Source organism: Passer domesticus, chromosome 6, assembly GCF_036417665.1.
Source record: "Passer domesticus isolate bPasDom1 chromosome 6, bPasDom1.hap1, whole genome shotgun sequence".
Taxonomy (NCBI): Eukaryota; Metazoa; Chordata; class Aves; order Passeriformes; family Passeridae; genus Passer; species Passer domesticus.
Window position 1 is genome coordinate 2,161,712 of NC_087479.1, and position 19,909 is coordinate 2,181,620.

The 19,909-nt window shown below is 50.2% G+C and overlaps 1 protein-coding gene across 8 annotated transcripts in view; it reads right to left on the reverse strand.

The window, feature by feature from the left end:
* Positions 1 to 19,909, reverse strand: part of TRIM9 (tripartite motif containing 9) — a 64,061-nt gene that overhangs the window by 29,049 nt on the left and 15,103 nt on the right. For all 8 annotated transcript variants that reach the window (XM_064422829.1, XM_064422831.1, XM_064422826.1 and 5 more), the window contains exons 2-3: positions 1,842 to 1,937; positions 843 to 965 (exon numbers count right to left, since the gene is read on the reverse strand). In XM_064422829.1, coding sequence (XP_064278899.1) covers positions 843 to 965; positions 1,842 to 1,937 — 219 coding nt within the window. The remainder of the gene's footprint in view (positions 1 to 842; positions 966 to 1,841; positions 1,938 to 19,909) is intronic.

A 19,909-nucleotide genomic window follows, 5' to 3' on the forward strand; every position in this document is an offset into this window, starting at 1 on the left:
GCTGCCATTGTCCCTCTCCCATGGAAATGCCCTCGTGCTGCCCATGGTCTGCATGCAGAGAGGACTGGTGGCCTTCACCCTGGTTTTAGGCAGGTCCAGGAATCCCTCTGGCAGCCTCCTGGGTGGCCCAAAGCAAGGACAAGAGACACAGAAGGCAGAACACTGAAATGACCTCGGAGGAGGAATCCTAAATGTGGGTGTGACATCCCTCAGTGGACTCCACCACTGATGGCCAGGGTGCAACTCCCTTGTCCAACAATTCTGGGCATGGCTGCACCTGCTCCACTGCTCCCAGGTGAGATCTGCCCTGTGCTTCCCTTCTCAGCCCACACCAGCTGGAAAGACCTGGTGTGGTGGCAGTGGGAATGACACAAACCAGGAGCCCCTTCCCACAGCTCCCACTGAGCTGCACCTCTGCTCCCAGCACCACAAATCTCAGTGCCACCACCACCCCGAGGCCATGAAAGCAGAGAAGTCAGAGCCAATCCTGCTCCTGGTGACAACTCATGACACCAAGTGGCTCAGGACTTCAGCAGAAGTTACAGGGAAATCCTGCAGAATCGTTCCAGAAGCTTGGGAGCAACATGTGACATGAACAAAGTAATTTTCCATGCTGTGCACATGGTTCTGCTGACTTAAGGACTAGAAATGAACCCAACAATTCAGTGGGAACCACCTGGAGGAAGCAGCACTTTGTCAGGGACATGCTGTGAGTGGGGTGGACATCTGCAGCAAGTTGGAATTCATATGGAAAAGGAGTGACCTCCCCAAAAAAAGCATCCTAGTTTTCATCTCCAACCAGTGCCAACCCTGCAGGAAGCTCTCTGACCACCCAGGCTCACCTTCAGCTTGTGCTCATGCTCCTTGTTGACCCGGGACAGCAGCTGGGCTTTCCTTCTGTTGAGGGCGTCGATGAGGGCGTCACACTGGGCCACCAGGCAGGCCTCGAACTCCACGCTGTTCTCCTGTGGGGCACAGAGGGAGTCAAGCCCAGGGAATGTCCCCAGGACAGCTGGAAAACTGGATTTTCCTTTTTAATGGTGCCACAGGGGTCGTTTTTGCATTTTTCTGCCCGCCATGAATCCACAGCATTGGATGTGGGATTTGTAGGCCTGGGATGGTGGAAAATGTGGAGGTGGTGATGCCTTGAGAAGCTGTCCTAGAGAAGAGGCTGGATGGAGTTCCAGAATAAAGCAGGGATTGATTCCAAGGATCTCCTCCATGGATCCACCGTGGGCAGCACCAGAGCCCAGCCAGGGCTGCCCCCAGGATGAACCCAAATGGTCCCAAAATGCACGAGCGCTGCCGGGGTCTCTCCCTGGGCTCAGCTCTGCTCCATGTGCACATTGCAGTTCAGTGTCCAGTTCCAGCTGCAGCCCCTGCAGTCCCACCCTGCTTGTTTTTCTCTCTGCAGCCCACGGGCTTTGTGCTCCTGGGCTGAGATTGGGATCATTTGTCCTTGGTGCCCAGCTGGAGCAGGAATTGTTTTGTGTCCCTGCTCTGTGCACAGAGCTCAGAACTACACACCATCAGAGCCATGCCCTGATGTGGAGCCCAGCCCCACACACTGAAGCAGCTCAGAATCTGAAAAATAGAAAAGCTAAACCTGAGGCATCAGTGGCAGGTGAGGAACAGGTTTGGATCCACCCATGGCAGAGATGGGAAGGGCTCAGGACTCTGCTGCTCCCTCCATGAGCAGCAGTTCTGGGAGGGCTCAGGGGGGCAGTATGGAAAATGAGGTTCCTTTGGGAGAGCACCCACCCAACCAAGCTTGGGAGGAGGAAGAGGGGATGGCTCATCCTGGTGGGAAGGGGCAGTTTCTCATCCTGCAGACTCAGTACCTGGATTTGCTGCACCATGTTGCGGAGCTGGACCAGGAATTCCTTCGCCTCCTTGGCTCTGTCTGACAATCCATTCAGGGCCTGGGAGAGCTGGCTCTGCAGGGGAAACAAACAGCACGGTCATTTCCATGTCCAGGACTCATCCATCCCCCAACACAAACACAACTGACTCCACAGAGGTCCCTCTCAAGCACCCTCAGTCATGGAACTAACAGGCAGAAACAGCTTGTGACAATCAGGAAAATCCATGGAAACAACAGAAAAACAAAATCAACAACTTCAGCTACCTGCACAGACCTTGCCCTGCTAACAGGCAAGCTGTGGAAATGTGGGCATCATACCCTGGCTTTGGGAAGCAGATATTCAAGATATTCAGTGTCCAGCTCGTCCACAGGCTTCCCTGGGTGATCAGGGACAAGCCACATCCACCCTGGCTCTCACAGTGAGCCACTTGCTCCCTCCCCTGGATCTGTGTCCTCCAGGGAATCACCAAAAATCCTGTAGGATCACCAAAAATCTGCTGGGAACACAGGTCAGGCCACCCCAGTCAGACTGAAAATCACCCAAAGCCTCCTGGAAGTGAAGGTTGGGGGAAATGGATTTATAGAAAATTCTTAAAGCTTGACAGAAAGTTTATATAGTGTGCAACTGTATGGAAAGTTTGAGATCAGAAATGCTGATTTAGAAATGTTATGGAATAGGACAGAGATTGTTGAGAGAGAAATTGAACCTGAAACAAGTTTTAAAGGATGGCTTTGCTAAAAAAGACTAGATACTTTGGAGAAACAGAACTGTGGGAGATGTATTGTAGTAAGACTCACAAGGGGTAATTTTAGATGATTGGCTTTAAGGCATTTACAGCATGGTGTGACAAAGGCTGATAGGCCAAGAAACACTTAAAATGTATTGTAATTAGGAAATAGTTGGCTTCTGATTGTGATGGTGTGAATTATAACATCTGTATTGTCTCACTCTTCACATGAGACTGAAAATGGAATAACAGTTTTAAAACACCTCTCAGTTGCCCCATCTCTAGGTCAGAAAAAACCATAATCCAACAGAAGGTCAAGGTCTCCCTGCAAAATACTGACTGCTCCTTCTCCCTTTGGAGTGGGAACACTCCCACAGCCCTGGCCCTGAGCAGCAGAACGTGGTAATAACAATCATTATGTTCATCAAATGCTTTTTCCTTTTCATTTCCACGGCTCTTTCTGAACACTCACCCGGGAATCTTCCCAGTCTCCCCCTTCTGCCATCACAGCAGAGTGTGGATTATCTCAAGAGCTGGCCAAATCACCCTCAGCAATTTCCCTCTGGGAGACATTTTGCCTCTTTTGTGGGCTGCAAATTGGCTGCCAACACCCCGTGGGTTTTGGGGGGTGATCTTTCTTTGAGGCAGACACAGAAAGGTGTTGGGAAGGTGGTTGATTTGTCCCCAAATCTCCAAAAATCGACTGTGCCCATCCTTGCAGGGATGAGGATGTGGGCACTGGGCTGGCACCCCTTCCCAGCAGTGCTGTGCCCCCCTGGATGCCAGTGTGGGAGAGGGGAGAAGGGAAGAGAATCCAGCTCTTTCTGGGCTGAAATCAAGAGTAAAACCCAGCATTGAGCCGTGGCAACCCTTTAATGGCCCAGAAATAATGGCCCAGAAAATGACCTCGCTGCTGCTTCCCCGGGAGACTTTAATCTCACCCGAGTGCTTCCTGCATTTCCTTTGTAATTTATCCTTAGGATGTGGAGCTAATCAGGGAATGCATCTCTAATAAAAATGGGATTGCTAAATCAGCTCTGCAGGTCCCCCCATCCCTCCTCCCTCCAGGCAAGGTCAGGGACCAGCAGGGCCAGCCCAGCCCTGCCTCCTCCAAAGCCTCCATCACCTTCCTCAGCCCTCCCGGGCTTGGGAGGATGCCCCAAGCCCAGCAAGGTGTTTTGCTGAGAGCTGTGTTGCTGCAGAGCCCAGGTCCCTGATAACACCGGCAATTAATGGAAAAAATCAGCAGGGGTTGGTTGTGTTTACAAGCTCCTCATTAAAATTGCAGCATGTTGGGTTGGTTTTTTTTTTTTTTCCCTTTAATGTCTTTAAAAGGCTTTTTTTTTTTTCTCTCCCATTAACATGAATTTCATAAAGGGTATCTTTAGATCAACATAATTCTTTGAGGCTTTCCTGATGGGAAAGCTTTTTAAAAGTGGGCTTAAAAATTAATAAGAGCCCTGTGGTGCCTGTGTGTGTTGTCCATGGAGGTTCCCTCACCCCAGGCACCCCCAGCCTTGCAGCACAATGGCTCCAAGCTTGGAGCCTCCACAAAAAAATGGTCCATCAGCTCAGAGCATCCCTGCCTGTGGGCTCACTGCACCCCTGTCTCAGCTCAGCCCTTCCCTCTGCTCCAGACATTCCTGATGCCTCCAGTGCAAGTGAGGGAAAAGCATTATCTAGTCTGAAAAGTGGAATTTTTCCAGAATTTTAAGGCTAGTTCCTAAACACGGGTGGGCACAGGAGCTCCAAGGTTTGGCTTTTCACCAGCAGGAAAAAGCTTCATTCCCATCTCCAGATGGGTCTCCCTCAGGAAGCCATCCCCCTTGTCCTGTCACTTCATCCCTTGTCCCCTCTCCAGCTCTCCTGGAGCCCCTTCGGGCACTGGAGTCCTCCACAAGAGGAATATTGTGTGATGTATTCAAATAACTGTGAATATTTCTGACACGCTGCAGCGACCTGGAATGCTGCACTTTGCATCTCCACATGACAACAAAATCCTTGTGGCTTTTTGGGGTCGGGAACCCTCTCTGGGGACACCATCCCTGGGATCACCCACTGGGCAGCTGCCATGTGCTGGAGTGGAGCTGAGCCCAGCCCTCAACCAGCACAGGCAGGGAAATTAATGAGTGTGAAATGAAGAAAAATCCCATTTAGCGGTGCCTTAAAATCAAGGGGATTTATCCTTTGTGGAAAGCTGCTTCTTTTTTCAATGCTCTCAGTCCAAGGCAGTAAGAAGAGACCTCTGTGATTCACATTAGCATTAATGGGAGCGAAGCATTTCAATCCTTCTGTCCCCAGAGCACTCAGGAGAGAATCTGTCCCCTCTTTGTGCTCACTAATAGCTCCATAACCCTCCTCCTTCCCAGGCACGGCTGACAAAGGCATTTCTGTCACTCTCTGATTCTGCCTTGTCCCAGCACAGGCATGGGAGCAGAAGGCTGAGTGTGGCATTCACATCCTCTGAAAAAATCCCTTCGCCCAGGATTTCTCTCCTGGGAAGCTGAGAAGCCTCAGAGAAAAGGAAAACAATTCTGATCCCATTTGCTTCTCCTGTGTGGAATGAGTTTGGAGATTGTTTACCCACAGGTGATTGTTTCAGTGGATTCTGCTGAGTTGTTTTCACTCTTTGGCCAATCAGTGCCAAGCTGTGTCAGACTGTGGAAAGAGTCACGAGTTTTTATTACTACATTTTTAGCATTCTGTAAATATCCTTTCTGTATTCTTTGGTATAGTTTAGTATAATATTCTTTAATATAATATAGTATAATAAAATAATAAATTAGCCTTCTGAGAACATGGAGTCAGATTCATCATCCCTGCCTTTGTTGGGGCATTCCCTGCAAATACAACAGCTGAGGGCTCAGGAGAGCTGAGCAGGCTCTAAGAAACAGAGAAAAGCATCATTTGAACTCTGCATCAGCAGGAGTGCTCTGGTTTCCTCCTCCACAGCCCAGCTGGCAGTGATGGAGCTCATGCACGCTGACTTGGAGGTCAGGAGGGAGCTGGGCTGGTTGATTTTGGAGGCACTGGGTGCTGGAGGGGTGGGACGGCTCCATCTGGACAAGCCTCACTTCACTGCTGTTGGACAGGGGTGAGGAACTTGGTCCCATTTCAAACCCAGCTTGTTTGCAGGCTCTGGCACCAGGCAGGATCAAAAAATCACAGATTTGTTGGAGTTGGAAAAGCCCCCTGAGATCGTGGAGTCCAAGGCCACCACTGACCATGTCCCCAGGTGCCACATCCCCGTGGCTTTTAAATCCCTCCAGGGATGGGGACTCCACCACTGCCCTGGGAAGCTTTTTCCAGTGCCTAACCACCCTTTCCAGGAAGAAATTATCTCAAATATCCAATCTGAACCTGCCCTGGAGCAGCCTGAGATGGTTTCTCCTTGTCCTGTCCCTGTTCCCTGGAGCACAGCCCGACCCCCCGGCTGTCCCCTCCTGGCAGGAGCTGTGCAGAGCCACAAGGGCCCCCTGAGCCTCCTGTGCTCCAGGCTCAGCCCCTTCCCAGCTCCCTCAGCCTCTCCTGGGGCTCCAGCCCCTTCCCCAGCTCTGTTCTCTTCCCTGGACACGCTCCAGCCCCTCAGAGTCCTTCCAGCCAGGTCACCTCCCAGCCAGCTCCTCCACTGGAGCATCCCTCTGGAAGCACAAGAGGAGAGGAACTCCATGGCAGAGCTGTTCTGCTCCTGCCCTCCAAAGGCTCAGGAGCTCTCACAGATGCTGGAGCTGAACTCATGTGAGTCTTGCTTTTAATTAAGGCACAGGACCTGCAGCCTTCGAATCCTGAGGCCAGCCCCCTGTACATGATGGCTGCCTAATTAAAATGGGATGTTTAATTAAAACTCGCATTCAGTCAGGAAGTTGATGAAGCTAAACTGCTGCTAATTGGCTTTTGGCTCCAGTGCCTGACTTTTGGATTCAAGGCTGCCTCTGGAAAGAAACCAGGAGCTGCAGCCTGGGCTGATCCTGCCCCTTGAGACTTGGGGGGTCACAGTGCCACGTCCTGGGACCCTGCAGGGGCCTGGCCTTGGGCACTGCCAGGGATCCAGGGCAGCCACAGCTGCTCTGGAATTCCATTCCAGCCAGGAATTCCCAATTCCCAATCTCCCACCCATCTCTGGCAGTGGGAGCCATTCCCTGTGTCCTGTCCCTCCATCCCTTGTCCCCAGTCCCTCTCCAGCCCGGATGGGGCTTGCAGCAGCCTGGACTAGGTGGGAGTGGGATGGAATGAGATGGTCCTGAACATCCCTTCCAACGCAAACCACTCCTGGATGCTGTGATTCTGCAATCTCAGCTGCAAATATCTGTAACTGAGCCAAAGCAGGTGACAGGAGCAGGGTCTGAACTGTCCCCCTGCCAAACTCCACCACTCTGCTGCTGAGCTTTTGACACGGCTCCAGCTCAGGCTTCCCTGGATTTCCACAAGAAGATGTGACCCCAGTGTGGCAGTCATATTTTCTGAAAAATCCCTTCGCCCAGGATTTCTCTCCTGGGAAGCCGAGAGGCCTCAGAGAAAAAGGAAAACAATAATTATCTGATTTGCTTCTCCTGTGTTTTGCTGCTTTGCAATGTGGTTGGTGATTGTTTATCCAAAGGTGATTCTTTCGTTGGTTTCATGTGAATTGTTTTGACTCCATGACCAATCAGGGTCAAGCTGTATCAAGGCTCTGGAAAGAGTTTTGATTATTATCTTTTTAGCCTTCTGTCTGTATCCTTTCTGTATTCTTTAGTATAGTTTAGTTTAGTATTCTTTAATATAATAAAATAATAAATTAGCCTTCTAAGAACATGGAGTCAGATGATCATTCCTTCCTGCCACGGGGCACCCCACAAATACAATATCCCCACCTGCCAGAAAGCTGAAAATCAAACAAAAAACCAAGGATCAAGTCAAGGAAGAGCCTACACTTGTCCCCAGAAGGAAACACAGACAGGCAGGTGTGTGAGCACAGCTCCTGGGTGCAAACTGTGGAAGAAAAAGGAATTTTTAGGAATGGATCCCACTCCCCTGCTGCATTCCACAGGGGCCTTGGTTCTCCTCCTTCACTGCAGATACCCCAGGCAGTCTGGGGTGTGCAGGAGGGACATGAAATGTAAATCCTCAGGTGGAGGAGCAGCTCCATAAGACCTTGGAAAAGGCTTCCAAACTTAGCTGCTAGAAGTGAGAATGTGCATTTATAGTTTAAAGTTAAGAAGAAGAAGAAAGTTCAGAGTTTCAGAGTTTAAGATATAGAAATAAAAGTAGTTCCAGAGGTGAACAAGGAGTTTAAAATGCAGCACTGTGGGTTTGTGTGCCATAACATGAGTGGCTAAGGAAGCTCCCACTGTAGTATGGGTCCACAAGAAATATTAAAATATTTTAAAAAAATCCTTGTTGGCAGTGTTTTATTGGTCAATAAATCCTTAAAAGGGGTCTTGTGACCTTCTGAGCCATGCAGTGAAGATGTGAGCCCAACTCACCCTTCCTGCCTACGTAGAAAGAAAAATAAATGGTAAAAATTTATTAAAAAGAAATGGAATTCTTTCCGAGATTCCTCACCCCTCAGGGTGCCCTGGGCTCCGTGTGGGGTGGTGCTGGCCGTGGGCAGGCAGAGCTGAAGCCCCAGCCCCCTGAGCTGTCACTGGGGGGCACAGATGGCCCTGGCCTGGCTTTGTTCAGGCAGACACAGGGCACTGTGTTCCCCCAGCAGGCACAACCGACTCAAAAGCTCCAGCCTGCAAATACAACAAGGATAGATTCTTTTCAAGCATGACCTTACTGAAACCCTTTCCCTGCCTCCCGTGTGGGGTGCCCTGGCCCTGGGCAGGTCCTGGGAGCTCTGCCTGCTCCCAGGCCATGCTGGATTCAGTGTTTTATTCAGCCTGGTGACAGTGACAATCCTGCAGCAGTGGCACTGTCTGTCATCCATCTGTACTTGCCTAGGCCCAGCTGAGCCCCTCACCCCACACCCTGACCAGCCCCCAGGTTTTGGGGGTCATCCCTGAAAGGAGACTTTTAATCTTTTAAAATAATTATTTGGTCGCCAAGCCCTGCACTGGAATCTCCTGGAAGCAGGAGACTGAGGATGAAAACCAGCAATTCTCCTCTTGGCATGGATTCTGAGGCACATAATAGTTATGTCAGAGCTGTGAAAGAACAAGTCTGGGCTGCAGACCTCCTGCCAGGAGCCATGTGGATGAGGGCCTGGCTGGAACGCCTGGGATGCTCAGGGACAGGTCACACGCTGCTGAAATGGAACAGCAAAGTGTTTTGCTCCTGCTGTGAATCCTTGTGCTCACTTGAACCTGCCATTCCCTGGCTCCCAGGCCAGGGCAGCTGGTGCCCTGCAGCCTGCAGTGATTGCTCAGCAGGATTTGGGAGAAAGAAGCCCCAAATTCCAGCATCCCTGCTCTCTGATCCCCTTTCATTGAGGGGCAAACCAGGCATGCAAAACTCTCAGGTGGGGTTGGTCTCCTTCTGTTGTTCTCCTCACTGACAGAGCCAGAGGATACAGCTCAAGCTGTGGCTGAGATATTGGTTGATAGAATAGGTTGGATTTTAGGAAAATATTTTTTCCAGAAAGAGTGATAAAGGTCTGGAATGGCTGCCCGGGGAGGTGGTGCAGTCCCCATCCCTGGGTGTGTTTAACAAAGCCTGGATGTGGCACTGGGGGCCAGCGTTGGGTTGAGCTGCTGGGGCTGGGTTGGACTCCATGATCCTGAAGGTCTCTCCCAACGTCATGATTCTGTGAATTCCCCAGCAGAAGACACAAAGCCAAGGGGCCTGTGAGACACCAGCTTTCCAAACCCATGGAGACACCAGGGGAAGTTGCCAGATTCCATCAGAGCTGCAGTGACCTTCCACACCTCAAGCCCTGCAGTGGGATCAGCCTTGGTTTAGCTCATCCCCCTGGAAAAGGGCTGCTCCAGCAGGATTCCTTGATGAATCCCAGAATCATTAAAAGGTTGGAAGAGACCTCCAAGATCATCAAGTCCATCTTCCAGGTTGGCTGATGCTGAGCAAGGTTGGTTTTTCACTCAGGGACACAGTGTGGATCACTAATGTGACTTTTTTGGCTGTCCCTGGTATTTGGACTGAACAAATACCAGAGTTATGGGATGTCCTGGGCTGCTCCTGGCTGTGGGGATGTATTAAAGAGTCTCTGTCCTTGCTTTGATACAGGATCCAGTCTTTGCTTTGATTTTTGGGGAGAAGAAATGCAAGCACCTCGCTACAGCCCTTTGATTTTGTCCAATTAATTCCTGGTTTGCTTCATTAATGATCAACAGAAAATGATCTTAGCTTTTCCCTGCCAGCACCTGACACGGGTCCCTTTGAAAGCACAGACAGAACTGCAGGATCTGTTACAGGGATGCTGAGAAAAACTCAGCCAGGAGCTGCTGCCCTCCCACAGGCACAGAGAGGGGCAAACGAGGTAAGGACAGAAAGTAAAAACTCCAAATATCCACTTGGTGAGTGAGCTGGTGATGAGGTCCACTCTCCATGTTTTAGGTTGTGTCCTGAGAGGAAGCACTGCACAGACATCAGGGTGGAGAATGAGGACCAGAGAACTCCAATCCATGGTGAGTCTGGCATTTTTGGGGAGCTGAGTCCTGGCAAGAAGAGCCCCAACTTTGCTAAGGGCTGGTCCTCATGTCCTGGGATCCTGCAGGGCCAGGCCTTGGGCTTTTCCAGGGATCCAGGGGCAGCCACAGCTGCTCTGGGAATTCTATTCCAGGGCCTTCTCACCCTCCCAGCCAGGAATTCCCAGTTCCCAGTATCCCATCCATCCCTGCCCTCTGGCAGTGGGAGCCATTCCCTGGCTTCTGTCCCTCCATCCTTGTCCCCAGTCCCTCTGCAGCTCTCCTGGAGCCCCTTCAGGCCCTGCCAGGGGCTCTGAGCTCTCCCTGGAGCCTTCTCCTCTCCAGGGAACATTCCCAGCTCTCCCAGCCTGGCTCCAGCCCTGCAGCAGCTCCGTGGCTCCTCTGGACTCCCTCCAGCAGCTCAATGTCCTTCTGATCCAGTTTTCTTTTGTCCAGCCTCCTCCACTGCCTCTTATTTAATTCCAAACCTCCTGCAGAGGCAAATCCCTCTCTGCTGTGCCCTGGGATGTCCCTGGAGAAGACTTGTTGGAACCCAGGACATTCCTCTGGCTGTCCTGGATGGTTTGAGCCCCTGGCACAAAGCCAAAGACACCTGTGCCTTTGATTCTGACCCACAGAGCAAATGACCAGCTTTGTATGAAGAATTACAAGTCATGAGAGTTTAAGCAGAGTAATAATTAGTTGTCACAGGGTAAAAAGGTAGAATTTTAAGGTTTTTAGAATGGGGGTTCAGGGGGCAAGATGGAGGAATTTGAGTGTGCCCTGTCCTTCTTTCTTCTTCACAGCCTCCATCTTCTGGGTGATGCTGGCACTTTTAAATTGGTTCAGAGTAGAGACAGACTGTCTAACATAGGTGATAGGAATTGGAAAATTATAGTAAATAAAGTACATGTAGTTCTTGGTATAAAATGTTGACACCAGCCCAAGCGTGGTCAGTGTGCCACAACCTGACCTGCAGGACAGATCTCAGCAGGTCAGAAAAAAATGTAAGAGATAAAATAAACAACCTTGAAAAGCAGAGCCAAGGAACTCCGACTCCTTCTTCAACTGCCAGGCTGGTTAAAAGAGACTTTTAACAATCCTGGGGTCATCTTGACCACAGAGTCTTCTAAGACTGACTGGGATTTTTTGTGGGAGCCACAGGACCCTGGGAGGGTGACCCAGAGGGAGATGTGAGCTCTGCACCTCAGAGGGAACACCTGGAGCTGACCCTGGGGCTCAGGACAGCACAGCTGAGTCTTTAATACCCATTTCCTTCTGTCTGCTGCCCCGTGGTGAGGGGAATCCAGGGCTCTGAGGCTTAGGAGTGAAGGGAAAATGCCACAAGGAGCAGGGATCAGCTGGGGGGGATTATCTGCTAAGCAGCCTGCTCAGGAAATGCAGCTCTGGCTCCATTAAGAACCTTTCTCTCTAATTAAGTCTCTGCAATGAATCTCTTGCTTCTTAAGAACAACAGGAATGCTCTTTCTGTGGCTGCCTGAGATGGGGGAGATCTTCCTTGAGGAGCCAGCTCCTTCTGACCTCCTCCAGAAGCTGAACTCTGCTTCCTGAGGCTGCTCATAACTGCATCCACTGCCTTGATTACCTGGCACTAATGAGCAATATTAATCCTGATATTTGCTGTGCACTGACTTCCTCAAGAGAGGTTTCATACAGAGAGTTGGTTTAGATTGGATATTGGGAAGGAATTCCTGGCTGTGAGGGTGGGCAGGCCCTGGCACAGGGTGCCCAGAGCAGCTGTGGCTGCCCCTGGATCCCTGGCAGTGCCCAAGGCCAGGCTGGACACTGGGGCTTGGAGCAGCCTGGGACAGTGGGAGATGTCCCTGCCATGAGCAGAGGGCTGGAATGGGCTTGAAGATCCCTTCCAACTCAAATTCAGTGTTTCTTGCTATGAGTTCCCACCAATTTTAGAAATAAGAGACATAAAAACCAAAACAACAACAACAAAAAAATATTTAGGGACAGAGCAGCCTCTGTCCATGACAAACACCAAAGCAGACTCTCACAGGGTGCTCAGGAACACTGAGCCATGGTCCAGCACCTCAGCTCTTCCCAAGGAGTCCCACAACAGGAAAAGTAGGATGTGAAGCACTGCTGGTGTCATGGCCATCCTTAATTCTATCCTGGAGGCAGCAAACCCCTTCCTCAGCAACCTGCTGTAATCTCCCTAAAAAACCACTGCTGCACTTGACCTCCCTTGTGCTTCAGGCCTGAGGAATGCCAGAGGGTTTGAGCTCTTCCAGAAGGAAATGAGCTCCTCAGGGATTGCTGTGAAACGCTCCTGTTTATGCAGGACACATGAGCACTGGGGGAACGACTGCCAGAGAAGGTGAAGGAGCTTTAAAGCACTTCCAAATTAAACCGATTTTAACCTAAACCACTTCATCAACCTAAATCACTTCTGAACGAAACCATTCCTAACCTAAACCACTTCTTCCAACTAAACCACTTCCAACCAAAACCAGTTCTTCTACCCTAAACCACTTCCAACTGTAACCAATTCCAATCTAACCCATTCCAATCTAAACTATTCCCAACCCAAACCACTTCCAACCTAAACCACTTCTTTCAACCCAAACCATTTCCAACATAAACCACTTCCAACCCAAACCACTTCTTCCAGCCTACACCACTTCCAAACGAAACCATTTCCAACCAAAACCACTTCTTCCAACCTAAAACACTTCTTCCAAGCCAAACCACTTCCAACCTAAACCACTTCCAAATGGAACCATTTCCAACTTAAACCACTCCCAACCTAAACCACTTCTTCCAAGCCAAACCAATTCCAACTTAAACCACTCCCAATCTAAACCAATTCCAACCCAAACCACTCCCAATCCAAACCATTTCTTCCAACCCAAACCATTCCCAACCTAAACCACTTCCCATCTAAACCACTTCCAACCCAACCCACTTCCAACCTAAACCACTCCCAACCTAAACCAACCAGGTCAGTGCAAGGGAAAGGGTTGGTTCCTGCTGTGTTTGAAGGACAAAAATCACTGTTGCATCTTTTTACTCAGAAAAATCTGGAGGACGTTGCTGTAAGTGGTGAGGGAGGTCCCAGCAGGCAAACATTGTCTCCTCAGACACAGCTTTTCTCCATGGTGGATGAGGAAAACATGGAAGCAAAGACTGAGGTTATGATCTCATGGGTCAAGGTCTGTGTCCTGCACAGGACAAAGGTGCTGTGCACAAAGCAAGGCCAAGAAGCTGCCAGGGGATGGGCACACCCAGTTTTGGGGTAGAATTAGCACAGCAATACACAGATGTGGTCACCACTGCCTGTGAGCACCAAGCAGCTTCTCCTCCATCTCCATGCAGGCAGTGTTGGTGGTCCAGGCCCTGCCCAGCACCCAGGACTGTGCACATTGCAGATCTGCTGCTTTCTGCCTTAAAATTCTGCTCCATCTGCTCCAATCCCATCAGTGCCTCCCACTCCAGCGGTTACTCACACTTCAGCTCTCCCATCCCATTACTGCATTAAGTCTTTAAATCTGATTACATTGTTTGGAGTTAAATTTAAACCTGATTAACTGCATAAACAATGATTTTTTTCCCCCAGTCCTGGCCCTAACCCAGGGCTGAGAGCCCTGTGGGGCAATTCCTCTTCCTGCAGGGAGTGTACTGACCATCCTTTTGTCTTGTCCTACAGCTTTAATTACCATCTGGGTGCTGGAGCCAGGCTCAGCCATAAACAGCCTTGACAGCTCGCCAGCGTCTTGACTTTGCTTTGACATTTAATTGCCCAGAAATGCAAATTGTATTGGATTCTCCAGTTGTGAGCAATCACTGAGGCAGTAAGGGAAAGGAGCACATGGCTGTGAGTGGCTGGGTGTGACCATGAAGGCTGGCAGAGCTGAGGTGTCCAGGCTGGAGAAGGCTCCAGGGGGACCTCAGAGCCCCCTCCAGGGCCTAAAGGGGCTCCAGGAGAACTGGAGAGGGATTTGGGCACGGGATGGAGGGACAGGACAAGGCAGAAGGGATTTCAGCTGAAAGAGGGCAGATTTAGGTTCGATACATGGAAGAAATTCTTCCCTGGGAGGGTGGGAGGCCCTGGCACAGGGTGTCCAGATCCCTGGCAGTGCCCAAGGCCAGGCTGGACAGGGCTTGGAGCACCCTGGGATAGTGGAAGGTGTCCCTGCCATGGCAGGGCTGGGATGGGATGGGATTTAAGGCTCCTTCCCACCCAAATATTCTGGGATTCCGTGACCCTATGAAGTCCCACCCCACAGGGCAGCCCAGTGAAGCCCCTTCCTCCTGAACCTGTCCCTGATGTGGCACCCAGGAGGTCTGGAACCCAGCCCTGCCCTGCCACAGGTGACCAGTGTGACCCTGGCACCTCTCCCAGTGCCAGCTCTGGGGCAGTCTCGGTCTAAGGAGGCCTCAGGTGCCTCCCAAAAAGGCACAACTGCATCTTCCAGGCAGCAGGAGCAGCTGGCTGATGTCCTGGCTGCCACCAGGCAGGTGCCACAGCCACAGCTCCCCTGTGCAGGACGTCCCTGGCCATCCAAACCATGGCTCTCCACCATCCCAGCTACTGCCCAGAACTGGGGTTTTACACCATTTCCTCACAGATTTAGCTCAAGGGAGGTTTGCAAAGCACAGATGGGAGATGGCATCTCATTCCCTTTGGCTGTGGACACACAGAACTTCCCTTGGGCAGCAGGAAGCACAAATATCCCCCAGCATCCCCACAAGTGGCTTTGCACTCATCTCCTGGCATTTCCTAAAGAATCCTCAGTGCTGCAGCCTCCAAGGATGGGCTGCTGTCCCCAAAATCTTGTCTGCCTTTCCCAAGGGAAGGAGCCAAACAAAAGGTCTCTCTTCTCCCATTCAAATCTTACCTTGGACACAACCAAAGTCCTACAGAAGTACAAAATGTGGATTTATGTGTTTGTTTCTTTTGGCTGCTTCTCTTAACCACGTGCCACTGTGAAAAGCAGCTTGAGGTGTGAACAGCATCAGCATGAAAGCGGTTGGAGTAGATGCCTTTTAAGGTCATTTCTAACCCAAACTATTCCATGATTTTATGACTACAGCCTGTGTTTGCTCATTTCCATCCTTGGCTCAGATCTAAATCAGCCTCAGGCCATCCTTCCCATTCCTGATGGGATTCTGGCTATTCCCTGGTGAGGCAGATGCTGTTTGGGGTCATTGGCACTGATTCAGGCCATTGCCCAAATGCCAAAATCCCCAATCCCAAAGTGGGAAAAGGGTAAATTTAACCACATCTCCCCTGCTAGGACTGAAGTGCCAAACTTCTTGCTGCACCCATGGAAACACAACGAAGACCATCCCAAACCCCTCTCCAGCCCCCTCAGTGCACACCCAGCCTGCTGCCTTTTCCTGAAGTCTCAACTTCCATGGTCTGCAATCACCCCCACCCCTGGGTGCCCCACACCCCCACCATCCTCCAGCTGAGGCTGGGCTGCCATGAATCACTGATAAAGTTCTGGAATGTTCTTCCCAGGGAGGTGGTGCAGTCCCCATCCCTGGGTGTGTTTAACAAAGCCTGGATGTGGCACTGGGGGCCAGGGTTGGGTTGAGCTGTTGGGGCTGGGTTGGACTCCATGATCTTGAAGGTCTCTTCCAGCCCAGGGGTTCTGTGAATTTTCCCAACATCCAGAACAGCTCACAGCACCTTTTTGGGGTGGTTTTTGTGTTCTCCTTTGAGCCCTTCCACCAAATAAATCCCTGCACATCACCACCATCATTTCCTCAGGAAAATCCACCACCCCTGACCTCCAAGCACACAGCAAGCCCCTCCCTCTGCTTGTCTGGCACGTTTTTAGGAGCATGTGGGTTCTCCTAAAACATCATTTTTGGTCTTTCACTCAACATTGCTCTTTGCTTTTAAGCCTGTGTTCCACTGTGAGTGCCTGAGGAGCACAGAAGTGACACGTCCAACCTCCTGGGATGTTCTGTGTGACCAGGATCGTCCAGAGCCAGCAGCAAAATACATTCCAGGGACCTGAGCATTCCCAGCAGCATCCCTGCATCCCTCACATCTCCAGGAAACAGCAGCTCTGCCCACCTGACTCATCCACCTGCTCAGCACAGCCACTGCAGCATCTCTGCTCTGCTCACCGGCAACAGGACGTCAGCTAATTATCACTAATTGGATGCTGCTTTTAATGAGATTGCTGGATTCACACGGCAGCAGGAAGGAGGAGGAAAATATGGATCACCTGGTCTTTCTGCTGCATTTCTTCCCTCTCCAACAGGATGGGAAAGGCTCCCTGGAGAGCATCACTTTGGATCTGTGCTTTCAGCCAGGACAAATACAATCTGGAAGATTCCAGGCAGCCTGAAAGGTGTGGAGCTCTCAGCAGCAGAGCTGACAGGACCCAGGGAATGGCTCCCACTGCCAGAGGGCAGGGATGGATGGGAGATTGGGAATTGGGAATTCCTGGCTGGGATGGTGGGGAGGGGCTGAGATAAAATTCCCAGAGCAGCTGTGGCTGCCCCTGGATCCCTGGCAGTGTCCCAGGCCAGGTTGGACACTGGGGCTGGAGCAGCCTGGGATGGTGGGAGGTGTCCCTGCCGTGGCAGGGGTGGCACTGGGTGGGATTTGAGGTCCCCTCAAACCCAAATCACTGTGGAAAACTCTCCTTCAGTTACTGCTGCTGCTTCTGGGCAGCAGGCTGAGCTCTGAGGTCCCTCCTAATCTGAAGTTTTTTATGACCAAAGCTGTATGACTGAAAAAAAATTGAGGTTTTTCCTGCTAGGAACATCTTTGCCTGAGCAGAGCTGCTCCCACCTTGTCACCCACTGTGGTTTCAGTGGGGACAAAGCTGAGCAGGGCCACTCCAGACCCCCTGGGCCTCACACAGTCCTGCTCTGCCCTTGGGAGCTCTCTGCAAGACACCGAAGGGAAGGTCCAAGGACCAGGATTTCACATTTCCTTCAAAGCAGCCCTTCAGAAATCCTTCCCATCACCATGGATACTGGAGCACTGGGAATGCACCACTCACCACGCCAGGAAAACACACCTAGGAAGCTCAGATCTCACCTCAAATGCAGGAAATCATAGGAAAAACACAGTAATTCAGCTTTTCTTCTCTGTTAACTCCCTCCTCCAGACACTGGGCTCTGAGCCCCTGCAGCTGGATGCAAGTCGCCCAGGTTGGAAAGGACTAAATTTGGGGTTAATCCCAAAATGTGACAGCAACCAGATTGCATTTGGTGCTGCAGATACCCAAAAAGGCAGCCTGGATTACAGAGGCTCCAAAACATGGAGAGAGCTGGATTTACAGAGATGGGAAAGGATCTCATTCCCAGACTGAGAATAAACAGAAATCCTGCCTGAGACAGGGAGCAGGCTGGCACAGGAGGAATTTCACAACCTTTTCCTCCCCTGGCTGGGGGCTGGAATGGCCACAGGAAAACAAACCCAAGCTCTCTTTGGAAATCCCACTGCCTCAAGCTTAGAAGATTTGGAAGTGGATCCTTGGGAACCCAGACTGAGAATCCCAAGGAAAATAAAGCCCAGAGAGAGGCACTGATGATAAAAGCACTGAAGGCAGCAGGAGACTGGGAATGTGTGGGGTTATTCCCTTTTCTGACCCACAGATGGGGTAACAGAGAGGTGTTTAAAAACTTTTATTCCATTTTCAGTCTCATATGAAGGGTGAGACAATATAGATGTTATAAATTATGTTATTATTATCAGAAACTATTTCCTAGTTATAATACACTATAAGCATTTCTTGGCCTATCAACTTTAGCTACATTATGTTATAAATGGTTTAAAGTTAATTAACTAAAATTACTTTTCATAATTCCTACTACAATCCATCTTTCATAATTTTATTTCTCCAAAATCTCAAATCTTATTTATAAAACCACCTTTTCATACTTATTTCTAACTATTTCTCTCTCAACAATATCTATCTTATTCCATATCATTTCTAAGTTACCATTTCTTATCTCAAAATTTACATACTAATACATACTATATAAACCTCCTATCAAATTTTAAAAATTTTTCTACAAATCTATTTCCTACATTAATGTGTAGGGAAAGGAGGATGAGAGGCAGGGAAACCACTGCACTGGATGGATTATGAGGAGGTTGTAGATCCATTAATAAAAAAGGAAGAAGAATAAATCAATAACCCTTGGAAGAGCTGAGATAATGACTGCCTTTAAAAAAATTAATCTTTAATAAGAAGGGATGTCTGGCTAATTAGGAAGTAATGAAGAACTTGCCAGTGTTTCTACAGAGAAGGAGGAGTGAGGGGGTTCCATCCCCACAACTGGAGGGAACCTGAAGCACTGGAGCAGAGCAATCCATCCTGGAGTCACCAGGGAAGCCAGTGCTGGGCTCACTGAATCATTCATGAGCATTTATAGAGAAGAGAAGAACCCAGGAAACACCAGGGGATGGGAGCAGGGGGGAAATTCACATTTACCTCAGTAATAGGTGTGGGGTTTGTTATGGGGAAAGTGCTTTCAGGAAAAAATAAAACAAAGAAAAACCAGGCTAAGGAGGAAAGGAGGCACAGACACGTGTGTAAAACAACATGGTGCTGAGGATGCCAAGGCCACCACTGACCCATGTCCCCAGGTGCCACATGCACACAGCTTTTAATGCCTCAGGGATGGGGACTCCAGCACTGCCCCAGGCAGCTGTGCTGTGACTGAACAACCCTTTTTGGGTAAAAATTTCTGCTATTATCCCCCATAAACCTCTCCTGGTGTAACTTGAGGCCGTTTCCTCTTGTCCCCTGTGTGGGACGCCCACCCCACAGAGCTGGACGCACACCAGGATTAGCCCAGTGGGCTTGAGCTCATTAGCCCTGCTTTGTAATTAGCTCCCAGGTGGTCAGCCTGAGTGTCCCTGCCATGACCCACTGGACTGACAACCCAGAGGCACAGGACAAGCCTGGATTTGTCCCATGGGTGCCCTTTGTCCTGTCTGGCCCACCCAGCCCTTGTGCCTTCACCTCCAGCCTGGGAGCACTGCCAGGAGGTTCTGGTGGCTCCTCACAGGGACAAGGGATGTGCACACAAATTTCAGAGAACCAGGGGTTTTAAAATAACACTAAAATGTGGTGTTTGGGCTTTTTCCAGTGGCTTTTCCCTTTTTTTCCTTGGCTTTTCCAAGGCAAATGGCTGAGTCCCAGAAGTGCCAGGGCCTGTTCCCTTCCCTTCACCTCCAGCCTGGGAGCACTGCCAGGAGGTTCTGGTGGCTCCTCACAAGCAAAAAGGGTCTGCCCACAAATTTCAGAGAACCAGGGGTTTTAAAATAACCCTAAAATGTGGTGTTTGGGCTTTTTCCAGTGGCTTTTCCCTTTTTTTCCTTGGCTTTTCCAAGGTAAATGGCTGAGTCCCAGAAGTACAGGGCCTGTTCCTTTCCCTTCACCTCCAGCCTGGCACTGCCAGGAGGTTCTGGTGGCTCCTCACAAGGACAAAGGGTCTGCACAAAAACATCACAGAGATCCAGGAGTTTTTATATAACCCTAAAATGTGAAGTGTGGGCTTTTTTCAGTAGCTTTTTCCTTTCTTTCCTTAGCTTTTCCAAGGCAAAGGGCTGAGTCCCAGAAGTGCCAGGGCCTGTTCCTTCCCCTTGGAGGCTTTGCTTTATTTAAAGATGTTTCCAATTAAACCTACAACCAGTTTTGAACACACAAAGGAGAAGCAGCTCATGAAACAAAGCTTGCCCAGGCCTGTCCTTCCCATCTTTCCCTCAAGCCAGGGGCTCCCAGCAAAACACCAAAACC